Genomic DNA, 17,219 nt, shown 5'->3' with positions numbered 1-17,219 from the left:
TACTATTGTTGTTGACATCTTTTGATGATCTGCTTCTATCACTGCCTGTTTGTCCCTACAACCACCCCCCCCCCCACCTCTCTCTCTCTCTATCTCTCCGCCCCCCCACACACAGACCTTAAACCAGCTTATATTTCAACTCTTTCTTGGACTCGAACTCAAGTTCTGTCGAAGGGTCATGAGGACTTGAAACGTCAACTCTTTTCTTCTCCGCCGATGCTGCCAGACTTGCTGAATTTTTCCAGGTAATTCTGGAACATGGAATGTTCCACATACCCTATAAAGAGACAGGCATGGCTGGGGCCCATGCGGGTACCCATAGCCACACCCTTTACTTGAAGGGAGTGAGAGGAGTTTAAGGAGAAGTTCTCTCCTCACCGTCCAAGGATCCAAACACTCCTTTCAAGTGAAGCAGCATTTCACTTGCATTTCCCCCAACTTAGTCTACTGCATTCGTTGCTCCCAATGTGGTCTCTTCTACATTGGAGAGACCAAACGTAAACTGGGCGACCGCTTTGCAGAACACCTGCGGTCTGTCCGCAAGAATGACCCAAACCTCCCTGTCGCTTGCCATTTCAACACTCCACCCTGCTCTCTTGCCCACATGTCTGTCCTTGGCTTGCTGCATTGTTCCAGTGAAGCCCAACGCAAACTGGAGGAACAACACCTCATCTTCCGACTAGGGACTTTACAGCCTTCCGGACTGAATATTGAATTCAACAACTTTAGGTCGTAAGCTCCCTCCCCCATCCCCACCCCCTTTCTGTTTCCCCCCTTCCCTTTTTTTTTCCCAATAAATTATAAAGATTTTCCTTTTCCCACCTATTTCCATTATATAAATAAAAAAAAACCCCACTAGAGCTATACCTTGAGTGCCCTACCATCCATTCTTAATTAGCACATTCGTTTAGATAATATCACCAACTTTAATTTTAACACCTATGTGTTCTATTGTACTATTGTCGTTGACATCTTTTGATGAGCTGCTTCCATCACTGCTTGTTTGTCCCTACAACCACACCCCCCGCCCCCCCGCTCCACCTCTTTGTCTCTCTATCTCTCCGCCCCCCCACACACACACCTTAAACCAGCTTATATTTCAACTCTTTCTTGGACTCGAACGCAAGTTCTGTCGAAGGGTCATGAGGACTCGAAACGTCAACTCTTTTCTTCTCCGCCGATGCTGCCAGACCTGCTGAGTTTTTCCAGGTAATTCTGTTTTTGTTTTGGATTTTCAGCATCCGCAGTTTTTTTGTTTTTATCTCTGTGTTTAATTGACTGCCACTGCTCTTCAAGAAATGCCTACCTCCTTGAAGAAGTTCTGTTCCTCTCTGCGACAAGATTTCCGTATCTCTCTGTTGTCTTGCTCACCTTCCTTGCTTTCCATTTCCCTCCTAGTGTTTGACAAGGTGTTTACTAAAACCCGCTTTCACAGCCATATCTCCTTTCTCAGTGACTGTCTCCGTCTCCGACTTACCCCACGTGGATTTCAACTGAAATTCCACCCCTCATGTTTCGAACCCACCCAGGATTACAGGTATCTCCGGGACATAAAACGTTTCTCGGACTGCTGTTCCCGTCACATTCTGAAATCCACACTCAGTGCCATGCGCCGCCATATGAACACACTCGACCTCTCCCTCCAGCAGCACCGCCGTACCCTTTTTCAAAGCTGCGCGTGCCCCCAGTTTCATTTTATCCTTCGGCTCATCCGACGCCTCAACAAGAAACTTTTTCTCTTTCTCTCAAGTGCTAAGGAACGCAAGCTGCAACAACTCATTGACACCAACAGCCATCTAGGACCCTCCACCCCTGCCTGTTCCTCCGTCCCCACCCCTTCTTCCAATCCCAACCCCAGCCGTGTATTCACTATACCCCCTGACCTTCCCCTCTCCGATGCTGAACGTTCAGTGCTCAGCAAAGGACTTAGTTTCATACCCTTACGCCCTCACCTCAATGAATTTCGGGCTCGGCATGATGCTGAACTCTTCTTCCGCCGTCTTCGTCTCCGGGCTCACTTCTTTGGGCAGGAGTCCTCTCCCAGTTCAACGGATCCTTTTACCCATCTCCAATATTCTCCCTCCACCTGGACCCCTCCCTCTGGATTCTTACCTTCTCTTGATCTTTTCATTGAGAACTGTCGGCGCGACATTAGTCGTCTCAATTTCTCTGCTCCTCTCACCCATTCTAACCTGTCTCTCTCTGAACTTACTGCACTCCATTCTCTCAGGTCCAACCCTGACACTGTCATCAAACCCGCTGACAAGGGTGGTGCTGTTGTTGTCTGGCGCACTGACCTCTACCTCGCGGAGGCTGAGCGTCAACTCGCAGACACTTCCTCCTACCTCTCCCTGGACCATGACCCCACCACTGAACATCAAGCCATTGTTTCCAGGACTGTCACTGACCTCATCTCCTCTGGGGATCTCCCTCCCACAGCTTCCAACCTGATAGTCTCCCAACCTCGGACGGCCCGCTTCTATCTCCTACCCAAAATCCACAAACAGAACTGCCCCGGTAGACCGATCGTCTCAGCTTGTTCCTGCCCCACAGAACTCATTTCTCGTTATCTTGACTCCCTTCTCTCTCCCCTTGTCCAGTCCCTTCCCACCTACATCCGTGATTCCTCTGACACCTTACGTCACATCAACGATTTCCAGTTCCCTGGCCCCAACCGCTTCCTCTTCACCATGGACGTCCAATCCCTCTACACCTCCATCCCCCACCAGGATGGTCTGAGGGCCCTTAGCTTCTTCCTCGAACAGAGGCCCGAACAATCCCCATCCACCACTACTCTCCTCCGTCTGGCTGAACTTGTTCTCACACTGAACAACTTCTCCTTCAACTCCTCTCACTTCCTCCAAATAAAAGGTGTGGCTATGGGTACCTGCATGGGCCCCAGCTATGCCTGTCTCTTTATGGGGTATGTGGAACATTCCTTGTTGCAGTCCTACTCCGGCCCCCTTCCACAACTCTTTCTCCGGTACATCGATGATTACTTCGGTGCCGCTTCATGCTCTCGTCAGGACTTGGAAAAATTTATTAATTTTGCTTCCAATCTCCACCCCTCCATCATTTTCACGTGGTCCATCTCTGACACTTCCCTTCCCTTCCTTGACCTCTCTGTCTCAATCTCTGGTGATAGACTGTCCACCAATATCCATTACAAACCCACCGACTCCCACAGCTATCTCGACTACAGCTCCTCACACCCCGCTTCCTGTAAGGACTCCATCCCATTCTCTCAGTTCCTTCGCCTCCGTCGCATCTGTTCCGATGATGCTACATTCAAAAACAGTTCCTCTGACATGTCCTCCTTCTTCCTTAACCGAGGTTTTCCACCCACGGTCGTTGACAGGGCCCTCAACCGTGTCCGGCCCATCTCCCGCGCATCCGCCCTCACGCCTTCTCCTCCCTCCCAGAAACATGATAGGGTCCCCCTTGTCCTCACTTATCACCCCACCAGCCTCCGCATTCAAAGGATCATCCTCCGCCATTTCCGCCAACTCCAGCATGATGCCACCACCAAACACATCTTCCCTTCACCCCCCTTATCGGCATTCCGTAGGGATCGCTCCCTCCGGGACACCCTGGTCCACTCCTCCATCACCCCCTACTCCTCAACCCCCTCCTATGGCACCACCCCATGCCCACGCAAAAGATGCAACACCTGCCCCTTCACTTCCTCTCTCCTCACCGTCCAAGGATCCAAACACTCCTTTCAAGTGAAGCAGCATTTCACTTGCATTTCCCCCAACTTAGTCTACTGCATTCGTTGCTCCCAATGTGGTCTCCTCTACATTGGAGAGACCAAACGTAAACTGGGCGACCGCTTTGCAGAACACCTGCGGTCTGTCCGCAAGAATGACCCAAACCTCCCTGTCGCTTGCCATTTCAACACTCCACCCTGCTCTCTTGCCCACATGTCTGTCCTTGGCTTGCTGCATTGTTCCAGTGAAGCCCAACGCAAACTGGAGGAACAACACCTCATCTTCCGACTAGGGACTTTACAGCCTTCCGGACTGAATATTGAATTCAACAACTTTAGGTCGTAAGCTCCCTCCCCCATCCCCACCCCCTTTCTGTTTCCCCCTTCCCTTTTTTTTCCCAATAAATTATAAAGATTTTCCTTTTCCCACCTATTTCCATTATATAAATAAAAAAAAACCCCACTAGAGCTATACCTTGAGTGCCCTACCATCCATTCTTAATTAGCACATTCGTTTAGATAATATCACCAACTTTAATTTTAACACCTATGTGTTCTTTTGTACTATTGTTGTTGACGTCTTTTGATGATCTGCTTCTATCACTGCTTGTTTGTCGCTACAACCACACCACCCCCCTCCACCTCTCTGTCTCTCTATCTCTCCGCCCCCCACACACACACCTTAAACCAGCTTATATTTCAGCTCTTTCCTGGACTCGAACTCAAGTTCTGTCGAAGGGTCATGAGGACTCGAAACGTCAACTCTTTTCTTCTCCGCCGATGCTGCCAGACCTGCTGGGTTTTTCCAGGTAATTCTGTTTTTATTAAGGAGAAGTTGTTCAGTGTGAGGACAAGTTCAGCCAGATGGGGGGAAGAGTAGCGGTGGATGGGGTTCTGACTACACTAATCCCATTTTCCAGCGCTTGGCCCATCGTCCTGGGAGGCCGCGGCAATGCAGCTAGACAACTTCTCCCCATGGCACTGATTACAATGGGAAATGGAGGCAGCAGCCATTATATACCCCATGGCTTTAGCTGCAAGGAGATGGGGTTGGGGAAACACAATGAGGAGGTGGTGGGGGGAGGGGCAGGGCAGATGGACAGTTCTATTGACCAATCGGGATGCGGGAGATGGCATCATCATCATCATCATCATCATCATCATTATCATTTTCGTCGTTGCCACCGCCTCCTCATGTGACGTTGCGAGAGGGCGGAGCGTCCGTTCTCCGTGTCGTCCCTGATTGACAACGGGCTTGACCAATCGCCCCTTGATATTTAAATAATAAACCACCCCCCCCCACTTCCCCATCTTTCAACCAATAGGACGAGGCCGTCGGGTTCAAAAAATAAAAGGAAGCGGGTAAACGTCGGCCGATTTATTTTTTTTCACGTCGGGGATTTTTTTTCCTCTTCAGGGATCAGCACTGAACATGAAATCAACAAAAAATAAAACAGAAGTCAAACTCCCGAACCTAATATAAGTGCGTGCGCGAGGGACCAATTGCAGCGCGGAAATGGGAACCGATCCCGCCCCTCGCACTGGCCGCCGACCAATGACGTGGCGGAGCCGGGAAAAGGAGGAAGCCGATTGGGGCAAACGGCCGTCAAGGGCTTCGGTTTGGGGGGCGGGGAGAAAAGAGAGAGCCGGGGTTGGGGGGTGAAGGGGGGGGTGGTGGGGGGAAGAAACTACCACACGTGACTGGCGGCGGCGAAGAAGACCAATAACAAGGAGGTGGCAGATTTTGTGGGGGGGGGGGGGGGGGTTGCATCACCTCCCGCGCGGAGCTGGGGGAGGGGAGCGGCGCCGTCCACCAATAGGAGGAGAAGGAGAAAAGGGGGTGGGTGGGTGTTACCTGCCGCTGTTAACGGACAGCGGGGGGAACCAATGGGAGCAGGGCTGGCTGTAAGGTTGGGGTGGGGGGTTTGGTGGGATTCTCTGAACCCGGCGACCAACGCTAGGAAGGTGGGGCGATGGGGGCGGGACCGCGGAACCTGAAGGACGGCTAAATGAGCCAATGGGGATGAACGGGGTGGGAACAGCGTAGCCTGACGGACGGATGAGCCGACCAATGGGAGGAGGGGTCTGTGTGTGTGTGTGTGTGTGTGTGTGAGAGTGAGGGGGTGTTAACCGCAAATTTGACGGGCACCTGTGTCGCCCAATGGGGGGGGTGGAGGAGGAGTAGGCTACCAGTGAGAGAGGGGGCGTAACTACTCAACCTGATGGACGGCCGAGTTGACCAATGGGGAGGAGGAGGAGGTAACGAGCAGCCCGGGGTGGGGGTGAGTCGTAACCGCGCAGTCTGACGGACGGCCGAGTCGGCCAATAGGAGGAGGAGGAGGATGACATGTTTGTGTGTGTTTGAGAGCAAGGGGGAGGGGGCGTAACCGCTCAGCCTGACGGACGGCCAAATCTACCAATGAGGAGGAGGAGGGTGACGTGCAGAGCGCGAGAATTTGTGGGGGGGTTGGGGACGTCACCCCTCGACCTGACGGGCGTCCGGTTCGCCCAATCGGGAACGGCGGCATAGAGCGGACGTCCAATCCCGATTGGGGATAGTGGGTGGGTCCTCCTACTAATCCCCGCCCCTTCCTCCCCCCCCCCACCCACCCACCCACCCACCCCAGCCTCCCGCTCTCTCTCTCTCTCTGGCTCTCGCTCTCTCTCGGCGGCCGCCATTTTGTTGATTGTTGTGTCTGTGGGAGCGCTTTTTAATTCCCCCCCCATCCCTTCCCCTCTTTTTTTTCCCTCCCTTCTCGCACACACGGACGGACGGACGAACGAACTTTTGTATTTAATACGCCTTTTTTTTTCTCTCTCTGTCTCTTTGTCTCTCTCTCTCTCTCTCTCTCTGTGCACCGGACACTATTTTTTGTTTAAAGAGTGGGATTTCCCCTCCCCCCCTCCTCCTCCCTCCCTCCCTCCCTCCGGCCAACAAACCCTCGCCGCCGCCGCCTCCGACGCCATTTTAGGCCCGGGCTTTTTGGAAGAGTTTGAAGCTTCACCTTCTTCCCCTCTTTAATTCCAACCCCCCCCCCCCCCCCCTCCCCATCTCCTATCTCCCATCTCCCATCACCTTCACCCCTTCCCTCCTCCCCCTCTTATTCCTCTCTCTCTGGGTCCACACACACACACGTTATATTCCTATAATATATTCCTCAAACCCTTCCCTCCACACCTCCTTCCCTCCACACTCACTCCCTCCTTCCCTCCCTCCACACCTCCTTCCCTCCACACACACTCTCTCCTTCCCTCCCTCCACACTCTCTCTCTCCTTCCCTCCCTCCACACTCTCTCTCTCCTTCCCTCCCTCCACACTCACTCTCTCCTTCCCTCCCTCCACACTCACTCTCTCCTTCCCTCCCTCCACACTCACTCTCTCCTTCCCTCCACCTCACTCTCTCCTTCCTTCCCTCCACACACTCCCTCCTTCCCTCCCTCCACACTCTCTCCTTCCCTCCACCTCTCTCTCCTTCCCTCCCTCCACACCACACTCACTCCCTCCTTCCCTCCACACTCACTCCCTCCACACTCCCTCCTTCCTTCCCTCCACATTCACTCCCTCCTTCCCTCCCTCCACACTCCCTCCCTCTCCCCTCCACACTCCCTCCCTCCCTCCTTCCTTCACTCCCTCCCTCCTTCCATAAGCCCCTGACACACGGTGTCCTTTTCCCTCCCTCCCCCACCACCACCAATCTTTTTATTTTTATTTTTTTTCTTTCTCCCCCCCTCCTCTTCCTTATACAATATTCATACATCTAGAGTAAAACACACAGACACACACATACACACACACACACACACACAAAAAAGCCGCCTCTCCTCCTCCTCCACTTTCACCTCCTCCCTCTCGGGGGTTTTGTCCTCTCGGTGAGTACAAAGTCTTAAAAAGAAAAAAAAAGTGGGGTAGTTGGCGGGGGTAAGGGGTGAGGGTTAAGGGGGGAGAAAGAAAGTCAACAGCAAAGGAAAGGGTTGGTGATTTTTCACTTTTTTGTGGGGTGGGGAAAGTGAGTGGGTTGTAGGGGGTTTAAGGGGGGGGGGGGGTGTTGGGGGTTGGGGTTTCCTCCACCCCAGACGATTGATAAATATATATAAATTACCTAAAGGCCAGTGGACATCGGCTGCTTGCTCGCGCGTAATTAAAGCCCCCTTGGTGGATGGCGGCGTTAAATCGTCCGTCCTTTTCTATATGTTATGTATAAACGAAATCTGGCTCGGTTCCGGCGATCGCCGTTAACTTCCAGCTCGCTTCTGGCGTTCAGCTCTTAAATATCTAGCTCAGTCCTGATGGTAGCTCAATTCCGGCGTTAACTGTAAAAATCTAGCTCAGTTCTGTGGTCAGCTTAAAATCTAGCTCAATTCTGGCGCTAACTTAAAATCTAGCTCAATTCTGGCACTAACTTAAAATCTAGATCAATTCTGACGCAAACTGTTAAAATCTAGCTCAATTCTGGTGCTAACTTAAAATCTAGCTCAGTTCTATGGTCAGCTTAAAATCTAGCTCAATTGTGGCGTTAACTTTAAATCTAGGTTAATTCCAGCACTAACTGTTAAAATCTAGCTCAATTCTGGCGCTAACTGTTAAAATCTAGCTCAATTTTGGCGTTAACTTAAAATCTAGCTCAATTCTGGCGCTAACTGTTAAAATCTAGCTCAATTCTGGCGTTAACTTAAAATCTAGCTCAATTCTGGCGTTAACTTAAAATCTAGCTCAATTCTGGCGTTAACTGTTAAAATCTAGCTCAATTCTGGCGTCAACTTAAAATCTAGCTCAATTCTGGCATTAACAAAATCTAGCTTAATTCTGGCGTTAACAAAATCTAGCTCAATTCTGGCGTTAACTTAAAATCTAGCTCAATTCTGGCGTTAACTGTTAAAATCTAGCTCAATTCTGGCGTCAACTTAAAATCTAGCTCAATTCTGGCGTTAACAAAATCTAGCTTAATTCTGGCGTTAACAAAATCTAGCTTAATTCTGGCGTTAACTTAAAATCTAGCTCAATTCTGGCGTTAACTGTTAAAATCTAGCTCAATTCTGGCGTTAACTGTTAAAATCTAGCTCAATTCTGGCGTTAACTGTTAAAATCTAGCTCAATTCTGGCGCTAACTGTTAAAATCTAGCTCAATTCCGGCACTAACTGTTAAAATCTAGCTCAGTTCTGCAGTCAGCTTAAAATCTAGTTCAATTGTGGCGTTAACTTTAAATCTAGGTTAATAACAGCGCTAACTGTTAAAATCTAGCTCAATTCTAGCACTAATTTAAAATCTAGCTCAATTCTGGCGCTAATTTAAAATCTAGCTCAATTCTGGCGCTAACTTAAAATCTAGCTCAATTTTGGCGTTAACTTAAAATCTAGCTCAATTTTGGCGTTAACTTAAAATCTAGCTCAATTCTGACGCTAATTTAAAATCTAGCTCAATTCTGGCGCTAATTTAAAATCTAGCTCAATTCTGGCGCTAACTATTAAAATCTACCTCAATTTTGGCGTTAACTTAAAATCTAGCTCAATTCTGGCGTTAACTTAAAATCTAGCTCAATTCTGGCGTTAACTTAAAATCTAGCTCAGTTCTGGCGTTAACTTAAAATCTAGCTCAATTCTGGCGTTAACTTAAAATCTAGCTCAATTCTGGCGTTAACTGTTAAAATCTAGCCCAATTCTGGCGTTAACTTAAAATCTAGCTCAATTCTGGCATTAACTGTTAAAATCTAGCTCAATTCTGGCGTTAACTTAAAATCTAGCTCAATTCTGGCGCTAACTTAAAATCTAGCTCAATTCTGGCGTTAACTTAAAATCTAGCTCAATTCTGGCGTTAACTTAAAATCTAGCTCAATTCTGGCGTTAACTTAAAATCTAGCTCAATTCTGGCGTTAACTTAAAATCTAGCTCAATTCTGGCGTTAACTTAAAATCTAGCTCAATTCTGGCGTTAACTGTTAAAATCTAGCTCAATTCTGGCGTTAACTGTTAAAATCTAGCTCAATTCGGGCGTCAACTTAAAATCTAGCTCAATTCTGGCGTTAACAAAATCTAGCTCAATTCTGGCGTTAACAAAATCTAGCTCAATTCTGGAGTTAACTTAAAATCTAGCTCAATTCTGGCGTTAACTGTTAAAATCTAGCTCAATTCTGGCGTCAACTTAAAATCTAGCTCAATTCTGGCATTAACTGTTAAAATCTAGCTCAATTCTGGCGTCAACTTAAAATCTAGCTCAATTCTGGCATTAACTGTTAAAATCTAGCTCAATTCTGGCGTTAACTGTTAAAATCTAGCTCAATTCTGGCGTTAACTGTTAAAATCTAGCTCAATTCTGGCGTTAACTGTTAAAATCTAGCTCAATTCTGGCGTTAACTGTTAAAATCTAGCTCAATTCTGGCGTTAACTGTTAAAATCTAGCTCAATTCTGGCGTTAACTGTTAAAATCTAGCTCAATTCTGGTGCTAACTGTTAAAATCTAGCTCAATTCCGGCACTAACTGTTAAAATCTAGCTCAGTTCTGCAGTCAGCTTAAAATCTAGTTCAATTGTGGCATTAACTTTAAATCTAGGTTAATTCCAGCGCTAACTGTTAAAATCTAGCTCAATTCTGGCGCTAATTTAAAATCCAGCTCAATTCTGGCTTTAACTTAAAATCCAGCTCAATTCTGGCGCTAACTGTTAAAATCTAGCTCAATTCTGGCTTTAACTTAACGCCAAAATTGAGCTAGATTTTAACAGTTAATGCCAGAAATGAGCTAGATTTTAACAGTTAATGCCAGAATTAAGCTAGATTTGAACTGTTAAAATCTAGCTCAATTCTGGTGTTAACCTGAAATCTAGCTCAATTTTGGCGTTAACTGTTAAAATCTAGCTCAATTCTGGCATTAATTATTAACATTTAAGCTCAATTCTGGTGTTAACTAAAAATCTAGCTTAATTCCGGTGTCAACCTAAAATCTAGCTCAGTTCTGGTGTTAACTGTTAAAATCTAGCTCAATTTTGGCATTGGCTAAAATCTAGCTCAAGTTTGGCATTGGCTAAAATCTAGCTCAATTTTGGCATTGGCTAAAATCTAGCTCAATTTTGGCATTGGCTAAATTCTAGCTCAATTTTGGCATTGGCTAAAATCTAGCTCAATTTTGGCATTGGCTAAAATCTAGCTCAATTTTGGCATTGGCTAAAATCTAGCTCAATTTTGGCATTGGCTAAAATCTAGCTCAATTTTGGCATTGGCTAAAATCTAGCTCAATTTTGGCATTGGCTAAAATCTAGCTCAATTTTGGCATTGGCTAAAATCTAGCTCAATTTTGGCATTGGCTAAAATCTAGCTCAATTTTGGCATTGGCTAAAATCTAGCTCAATTTTGGCATTGGCTAAAATCTAGCTCAATTTTGGCATTGGCTAAAATCTAGCTCAATTTTGGCATTGGCTAAAATCTAGCTCAATTTTGGCATTGGCTAAAATCTAGCTCAATTTTGGCATTGGCTAAAATCTAGCTCAATTTTGGCATTGGCTAAAATCTAGCTCAATTTTGGCATTGGCTAAAATCTAGCTCAATTTTGGCATTGGCTAAAATCTAGCTCAATTTTGGCATTGGCTAAAATCTAGCTCAATTTTGGCATTGGCTAAAATCTAGCTCAATTTTGGCATTGGCTAAAATCTAGCTCAATTTTGGCATTGGCTAAAATCTAGCTCAATTTTGGCATTGGCTAAAATCTAGCTCAATTTTGGCATTGGCTAAAATCTAGCTCAATTTTGGCATTAACTAAAAATCTAGCTCAGTTCTGGTGCTAACTGTTAAAATCTAGCTCAGTTCTGGTGCTAACTGTTAAAATCTAGCTCAGTTCTGGCATTAGCGGTTAAAATCTATCCCAATTCTGATACCTCAAATCTGGCTCAATTCTGGTGTTAGCTGTTAAAATCTGGCTCTGTTCTGGTGGTGGCTCTTAAACATCCAGCTCGGATCTAATTAAATCTCTTAAAATAGTCAGATTGTTTGTCTTTTTTAAAATTAAGCACTAATCTGGCTTTAGGCAAAACAATTGTGAATTCTTGGTTAAAATTCTAATCAAAGTACTTAACCTGGTTGTAGACGTAGGAGTGAATGTTTAGCCCTTCAGTCTAAACTTGTTAAAATTTGTAATTTTAAGAGAATCCCAACTAAAATATGGATGTATAACGTGTAAGTGAACGTTTAGTGCAGATAGTTCGCCCTTAGCGTCAAACTTAAAGCTTATTCTAGTTAAAATTTGTTAACTTTGGAAAAAACCCAACTCTTGCAGTTATGAACGGATGCGTCAATGTGTATTTAGTGAATCCTTGTTCTAAAACGGAAGCATCTTTGTTTTCTGATTTTTAATATATGATTAGGAAAATAAAATTTAAACAACCTGGTTGTGGATGCGTAACTAAATTAATATTTAGTGAATCCTCATTGTCAAACCTTTATTTCGAGTTAAAATGTGTAATTTATAACAATAAAACCTAAATACTAACCTCCTTTTGAAAGGGTCGTTCTACGATATTTAGTGAACCATTACTAAACCTCAACTTTCTGGTTAAAATTTAAATTTTGTAAAATAACCCAAATGATATCCGGTTATATAAGTGAGTAATTATGTTCTACCTTAATATTTAGCTACTAAATTGTGACACTTAAACCTAAAGGCTCCTTTAATTACTTGTGACTTAAAAACCGATTAACTTTGCAGTTAAAATTTAATCTCGGTGACGGTTATCGACTTAAATCCTTAAGGATTTTGGCTATACATAATTTCTGGTCAACTTGTTAAAGTTCGATTTAAAAAAAAAATCTGATAATGTCTAATTGTAGAAATTCTAATAATTATTAGATTAAAATGCTAATTAAATCTAATTGCAATTTGTATTTCAATTAAGTATACATTTTGATAAATGCCGATTAAGACCTTAAGTATTTGTAATTGTAAATATCTGGTTACTTTGATCACCTTAAGTTTCAACATCTGGTTATAAATTTAAGAAAAAATGGAAGTTCAAGTCTCAGAAATTAAATAGATTAAAATTCAAATGATATTAACTTTGATTATGAACTGGCTGCGTTCTGATTCAGTGTTTAGCATCAGAACGTAAAATCAAATTAAAAACTTATCGGTTGCATGTAGAAGTTGCAACGTTCAAATATAAGCCTATTTGTAAATCCTAATCGGAAATTCAATTTTAATGGGTAGCTATGACTTTACCTGTTGGTTTAGGGAAGTCATTTAAATGCCCTCGAAACGTGGTTGATACTTCAATCATAAACGTGTGCTATTGTAGTTCAAACTAATATTAAATATGTTGAAAGTTGATATTAAATGATCCATTTATGTACGTTCAAAATTTGTTGGATTAAACATGCCAATTAATTCAAAGGATATGCGTTGTCTTATTTGAATTTTGTTCATTCCTTCTACAATAGCATTAGGCTTACTCACATTCGAATTAATTATAAACACAAATTATAATTGTTTTTTTCGTGAATGAGTGTAAACTGAAACTGAATATAATTATAGATTTAAATAGCGTCTTGGAAACACGTTAAAATATTAAAAATTCAAAACCTGTGGCGCATTTATATATATTTACGATTTGCAAATTGAAAAGTTCACGTTACATCAAAATACATCCCTGGTTAGGGCCAATTACTGTTTTTTTAAAGTGTATGATGTGGACTTTTTTTAAAAAGAGCGATTTTTAAAGACAGTCTTTTTTTTAATAAACTTTTGGGAAACTTCCTGGTTTTATCCTTTTGCGAGAAAGATTTCCATGTTTTGCCCCTTTTTTTGGAGGGGGGGGGGTGGGGGGTGGGAAATAGATTTGTGGTCTTTTTTTTAAATATTGAAAAATTTGCTTTTTAGGTGGCTATATTTTGCATTTTACACTTTACCGAGGATAGTTTTTCTTTTTAAAAAAGAAGCGTGAATTTTGCACAGGACGACAACATTTTAAAAAATTTTTGCTGTCGATTATGCAATTTGCACGGTATCAAGAGTTCAGCTGCCCCCTTTTTTCCACGTTTTCTACATCTGAGGAACGTTGAATGCTTTTTAAGGGTGGGATTTTTAACACTTTTTGCACCCTTTGCGAGTGTGCACTTGGTGGGAGAAGCTCGGAGGTTCTGGAGAGAGAGAATCCACTTGGGAGAAAAATTGAACTTCTCTCGACTTCTGAAACCCTTTTGAACGAGGCTGTTTTTTTTTTTGTGTGTGTTTTACGAGAGTATGTGGCATTTTGAAAAGAGGAAAATGGAAGTATTTTGTAGCTCAAATGTCCACTTTTATTTTTTCACTTGCGCCCAAGTCCTGGACTTGAAGTAACCTGGGCGAATTTGTAAAAAAACAACGGACTCCTCTCCCCCTCCCACCCCCACCAGGAGGAGTTAATTTTTTTTTTGAGGAGGGGGTGGGGGGGAAAGCAGTTACAGTCAGGAATGAATACATTTTGCTTGAGCCTTTCCCGCTTTGTGGGGAAGTGAACTTTTTTTTGGCGTGTTCCGTTTTTTAAACCCAAAAAAAAATCGTCCGAGGCCATTTCTCCCCTCCCTCCCCCGCCACACGTTTCCTGTCTTGAAAACATTGTTGACTTTTCATGCTTTGTGCTTTCCAAACAACAAAAAAAAAGTTTTTTTTTTAAACTTATTAGTTTTGCCCTTTTGAACGGAAAGTGCGCATCTAATGTTGGCTTTTACACCTGCAACTTGAAGCACCGAGGACCTGTGGTTTTTAAATGTCCTTTAAAAACGAAAACGGGGGATCGGGCTGCAAAAGACTTTATTATTTTTTTTATTCTTCACTTGGAAGGGAACAGCAAACAAACATTTGGCTCCCTCGTTGCTCTGGCGGAGACTTTGACCCGCAGGACAGGCCCTAGGACGGTTGGGGGCAAAATTTTAACCTGACCGTCTCACTCGGACGATCATGAACTAAATTGGCTTTATTGATTCCCCACCCCCTACCAACAACTGCACCCCCCACAACAACAATACAAGTGCATGTGTTTTGGGTGACTTCCACCTGCAGCCCCGACCTGGAGGCTACCTTTTGGAGGGTGAGGGCGCGTCCTGCCCACTGGTTCAGCAGCACATATAGGGCTGCTGCTGCACTCGAGATGGGCAGCTGGCGGGGGGGGGGGTGTGTGTGGTGGTGTAGCGATGTGCGCCCTCCCCCCTTTTTTTTTTATCGAGCGAAAGCGAAACAGAGAGAGTCAATCTTCGGGCTGTTTTTTTTTAAACAAACGTGAAATGTTGTCAAGGTTTTTTTTTTCCGCTTCAAAATTTCTTCTGTTGAACTTCTGTACTCTTAATCTTTTTTTATATTCGCAGTTTTGTGGACTTTTTCCCTAAAAAAATACCAGTTGGTTGGGGCCTCTCTATAAGATCAACATGAATGCAGAAGTAAGCACCAAAGTTTTTTTTTCAAAAAGAAAACATTTTTTAAAGCTGACAAGTGTTTAAGAGTTGCAAAATACTTTTCCCTTTTTTAAAAAAAAGCTATATACTCTGTATTTTTAACAAAAAATAATAATAATTGATCTGGTAGCTTTAGCAGTGTGCGCGAGTAGACCTCTCGAAAGCGCACACCCGTATATATAATATATATATATATATATATATATAAATATATATAAACTTCCGTACATCTAGCTTTGGCATCGTTTTTGGGTCTGAACTTTTAACTTAAAAATCTGAGCAAAGTGGCTTTTTTTAAAAAAAATACATATATATATACAATATATAAGGTTTTTAACTTCTCTCTCTTTTTCCAGTGTTTTCCCCTTCCCCACCTTTTTAAAGCTAGTGCTCAAAACTGTTTAAAAAGAAAAATCATAAGAGATGATCTTTGAAAGTTTTATATCGGATCATTCTTGCTCCTACCTTTCTCTTATTTTTCCAAGCTTGCATCGAATTGTTGAATTTTAAGTGTATAAGTGCAATTTTTAAAGTTTTTGAACGTTTTATATTGATAATATTGAGAGTATATATATATATATATATATATACGTATATATATATCGAGACATATTTTTATGCAGCTCCCTCTTGTACCCCGCCACCCACCCACCCACCCCCCTTGCCAGCCAAACCCCGTTCGATTTTTAGAGCTAAGCTGTGCCTTTTTATTGGGTTTTTGGGGTAGTTGGTTGTTGTTGTTTTTTCTAGTGGCTGTACCTTTTTATATTTTTGTAAAGCCTTTGGACTCTTGGTATGTTTGAGCAGAGGGATGAACATTTTTTCCTTTCCGGCTGTACCCTGGCCATGCGGTTATTTAGCGGATCACTTCAGTCTCGGGGCGGGGGGGGGGTGGGGTGGAGGGGGAGAGGGGAGAAATTAAAAGTGCTTCAGGGCAACGTTTTAACTCGTAGTCGCACAACAATCACCAGAGTTTCTCGTCTTTCACACTTGTATATTTCTCCCTGCCCCCCCCCCCCGCCCTTCAAATACAACCTTTCATCGCTTCCTCCTCCCCACCCCACCCACACCCACACGGACACATGCCCCTCTCTGACTCATTTCATATACACCCAAACATCGGTGGGGGCGGAGCGATGAAGGAGGAGTGGTTACGGGTGGTGTGTGGAGGGATGGACTCAGTTTGCTACCGGTGCACCCTCAGCGCAATCGTGTGTTGTGTGTGTGTGTGTGTGTGTGTGTGTGTGTGTGTGTGTGTGTGTGTGTTTGTACCACCACCTGGCCCTACAGACCCACTGCTAGGTTAGTCGCCCTCCTTCACACTGCTAGGTCCTCGGTGTCTTGTCATTAAGTTGAAGCTGGGAGGGGGGCGGGGGGGGGGGTGGGGGTGGGGGTGCAGCAGCAAATTCAAGTGAGTTCCATTTTGAGCGGATACTGCAGGAACAGTAACCTCATGGTTGGGAGGTGATGGATCCCCCTCCCCTCCCTTACTCCCCACCCACCCAGCCTTCCAAGGCCTGCGCACATGGGAGCGTTGGTCTGGTTTTCATGCAGGCAGCTCCGATCCTTACCGGTCAGCGGGCCGAGCGTTTCCCACTGGCGGATCACGTGCGGTTCCATCGTGGGCTGGGAAGGGGAGCAAGCCAGAAGCCCTTCGAAGCAGAGAATGCTAGGAGTCAACAGTGTTCCCGTGCCTGGCTGTCACATCAACCCTTCAGCTGACACTTTATTCCAAGCGCCTCCGCCATTTTGAGTGTTGGCTTGGCTCAGTTGACAACTTCTGTCAGTGCCCCCCTTCTCTCTCTCGCCTTCTCCCCATTCACTTTCTCTCCCCCTTCTCTCTTGCTCGACCATTGCTCGCGCTTTCTCTCCCCCTACGTTTCGGCCCCTTCTCTCCCACACCACGCGCTCTCGCTCGGCCCCTTCTGCCCACTCCCCCCTTCCCCTGTCTCTCTCTCTCTTTTTCGGCCGCAGCCCCCCAACTTCTCGGCCCGTTTACCCCCCCCTCCCTTCCCTATCACTCTGTCCCAACACCTTCTCCCTCACCTTTTTCTCTTTTCCTTTCTCTTTCTCTCTCTGGCCTTTCCTCCCCACTTTGCTGTCTCTG

The 17,219-nt window shown here is 44.9% G+C and overlaps 1 protein-coding gene across 1 annotated transcript in view; it reads left to right on the top strand.

The window, feature by feature from the left end:
* The first annotated feature begins 7,226 nt into the window (after nucleotides 1-7,226).
* Nucleotides 7,227-17,219, top strand: part of LOC121273748 (heterogeneous nuclear ribonucleoprotein C-like) — a 96,312-nt gene continuing 86,319 nt past the window's right edge. Inside the window, exons 1-2 of the mRNA XM_041180910.1 lie at nucleotides 7,227-7,579; nucleotides 15,026-15,097. Coding sequence (XP_041036844.1) covers nucleotides 15,086-15,097 — 12 coding nt within the window. The 5' untranslated portion in view covers nucleotides 7,227-7,579; nucleotides 15,026-15,085. The remainder of the gene's footprint in view (nucleotides 7,580-15,025; nucleotides 15,098-17,219) is intronic.

This window comes from Carcharodon carcharias (assembly GCF_017639515.1).
Source record: "Carcharodon carcharias isolate sCarCar2 chromosome 27 unlocalized genomic scaffold, sCarCar2.pri SUPER_27_unloc_1, whole genome shotgun sequence".
Lineage (NCBI taxonomy): Eukaryota > Metazoa > Chordata > Chondrichthyes > Lamniformes > Lamnidae > Carcharodon > Carcharodon carcharias.
The sequence above is the reverse complement of the archived record's forward strand: the minus strand, read 5'-3'. Positions and strand labels throughout refer to the sequence as shown.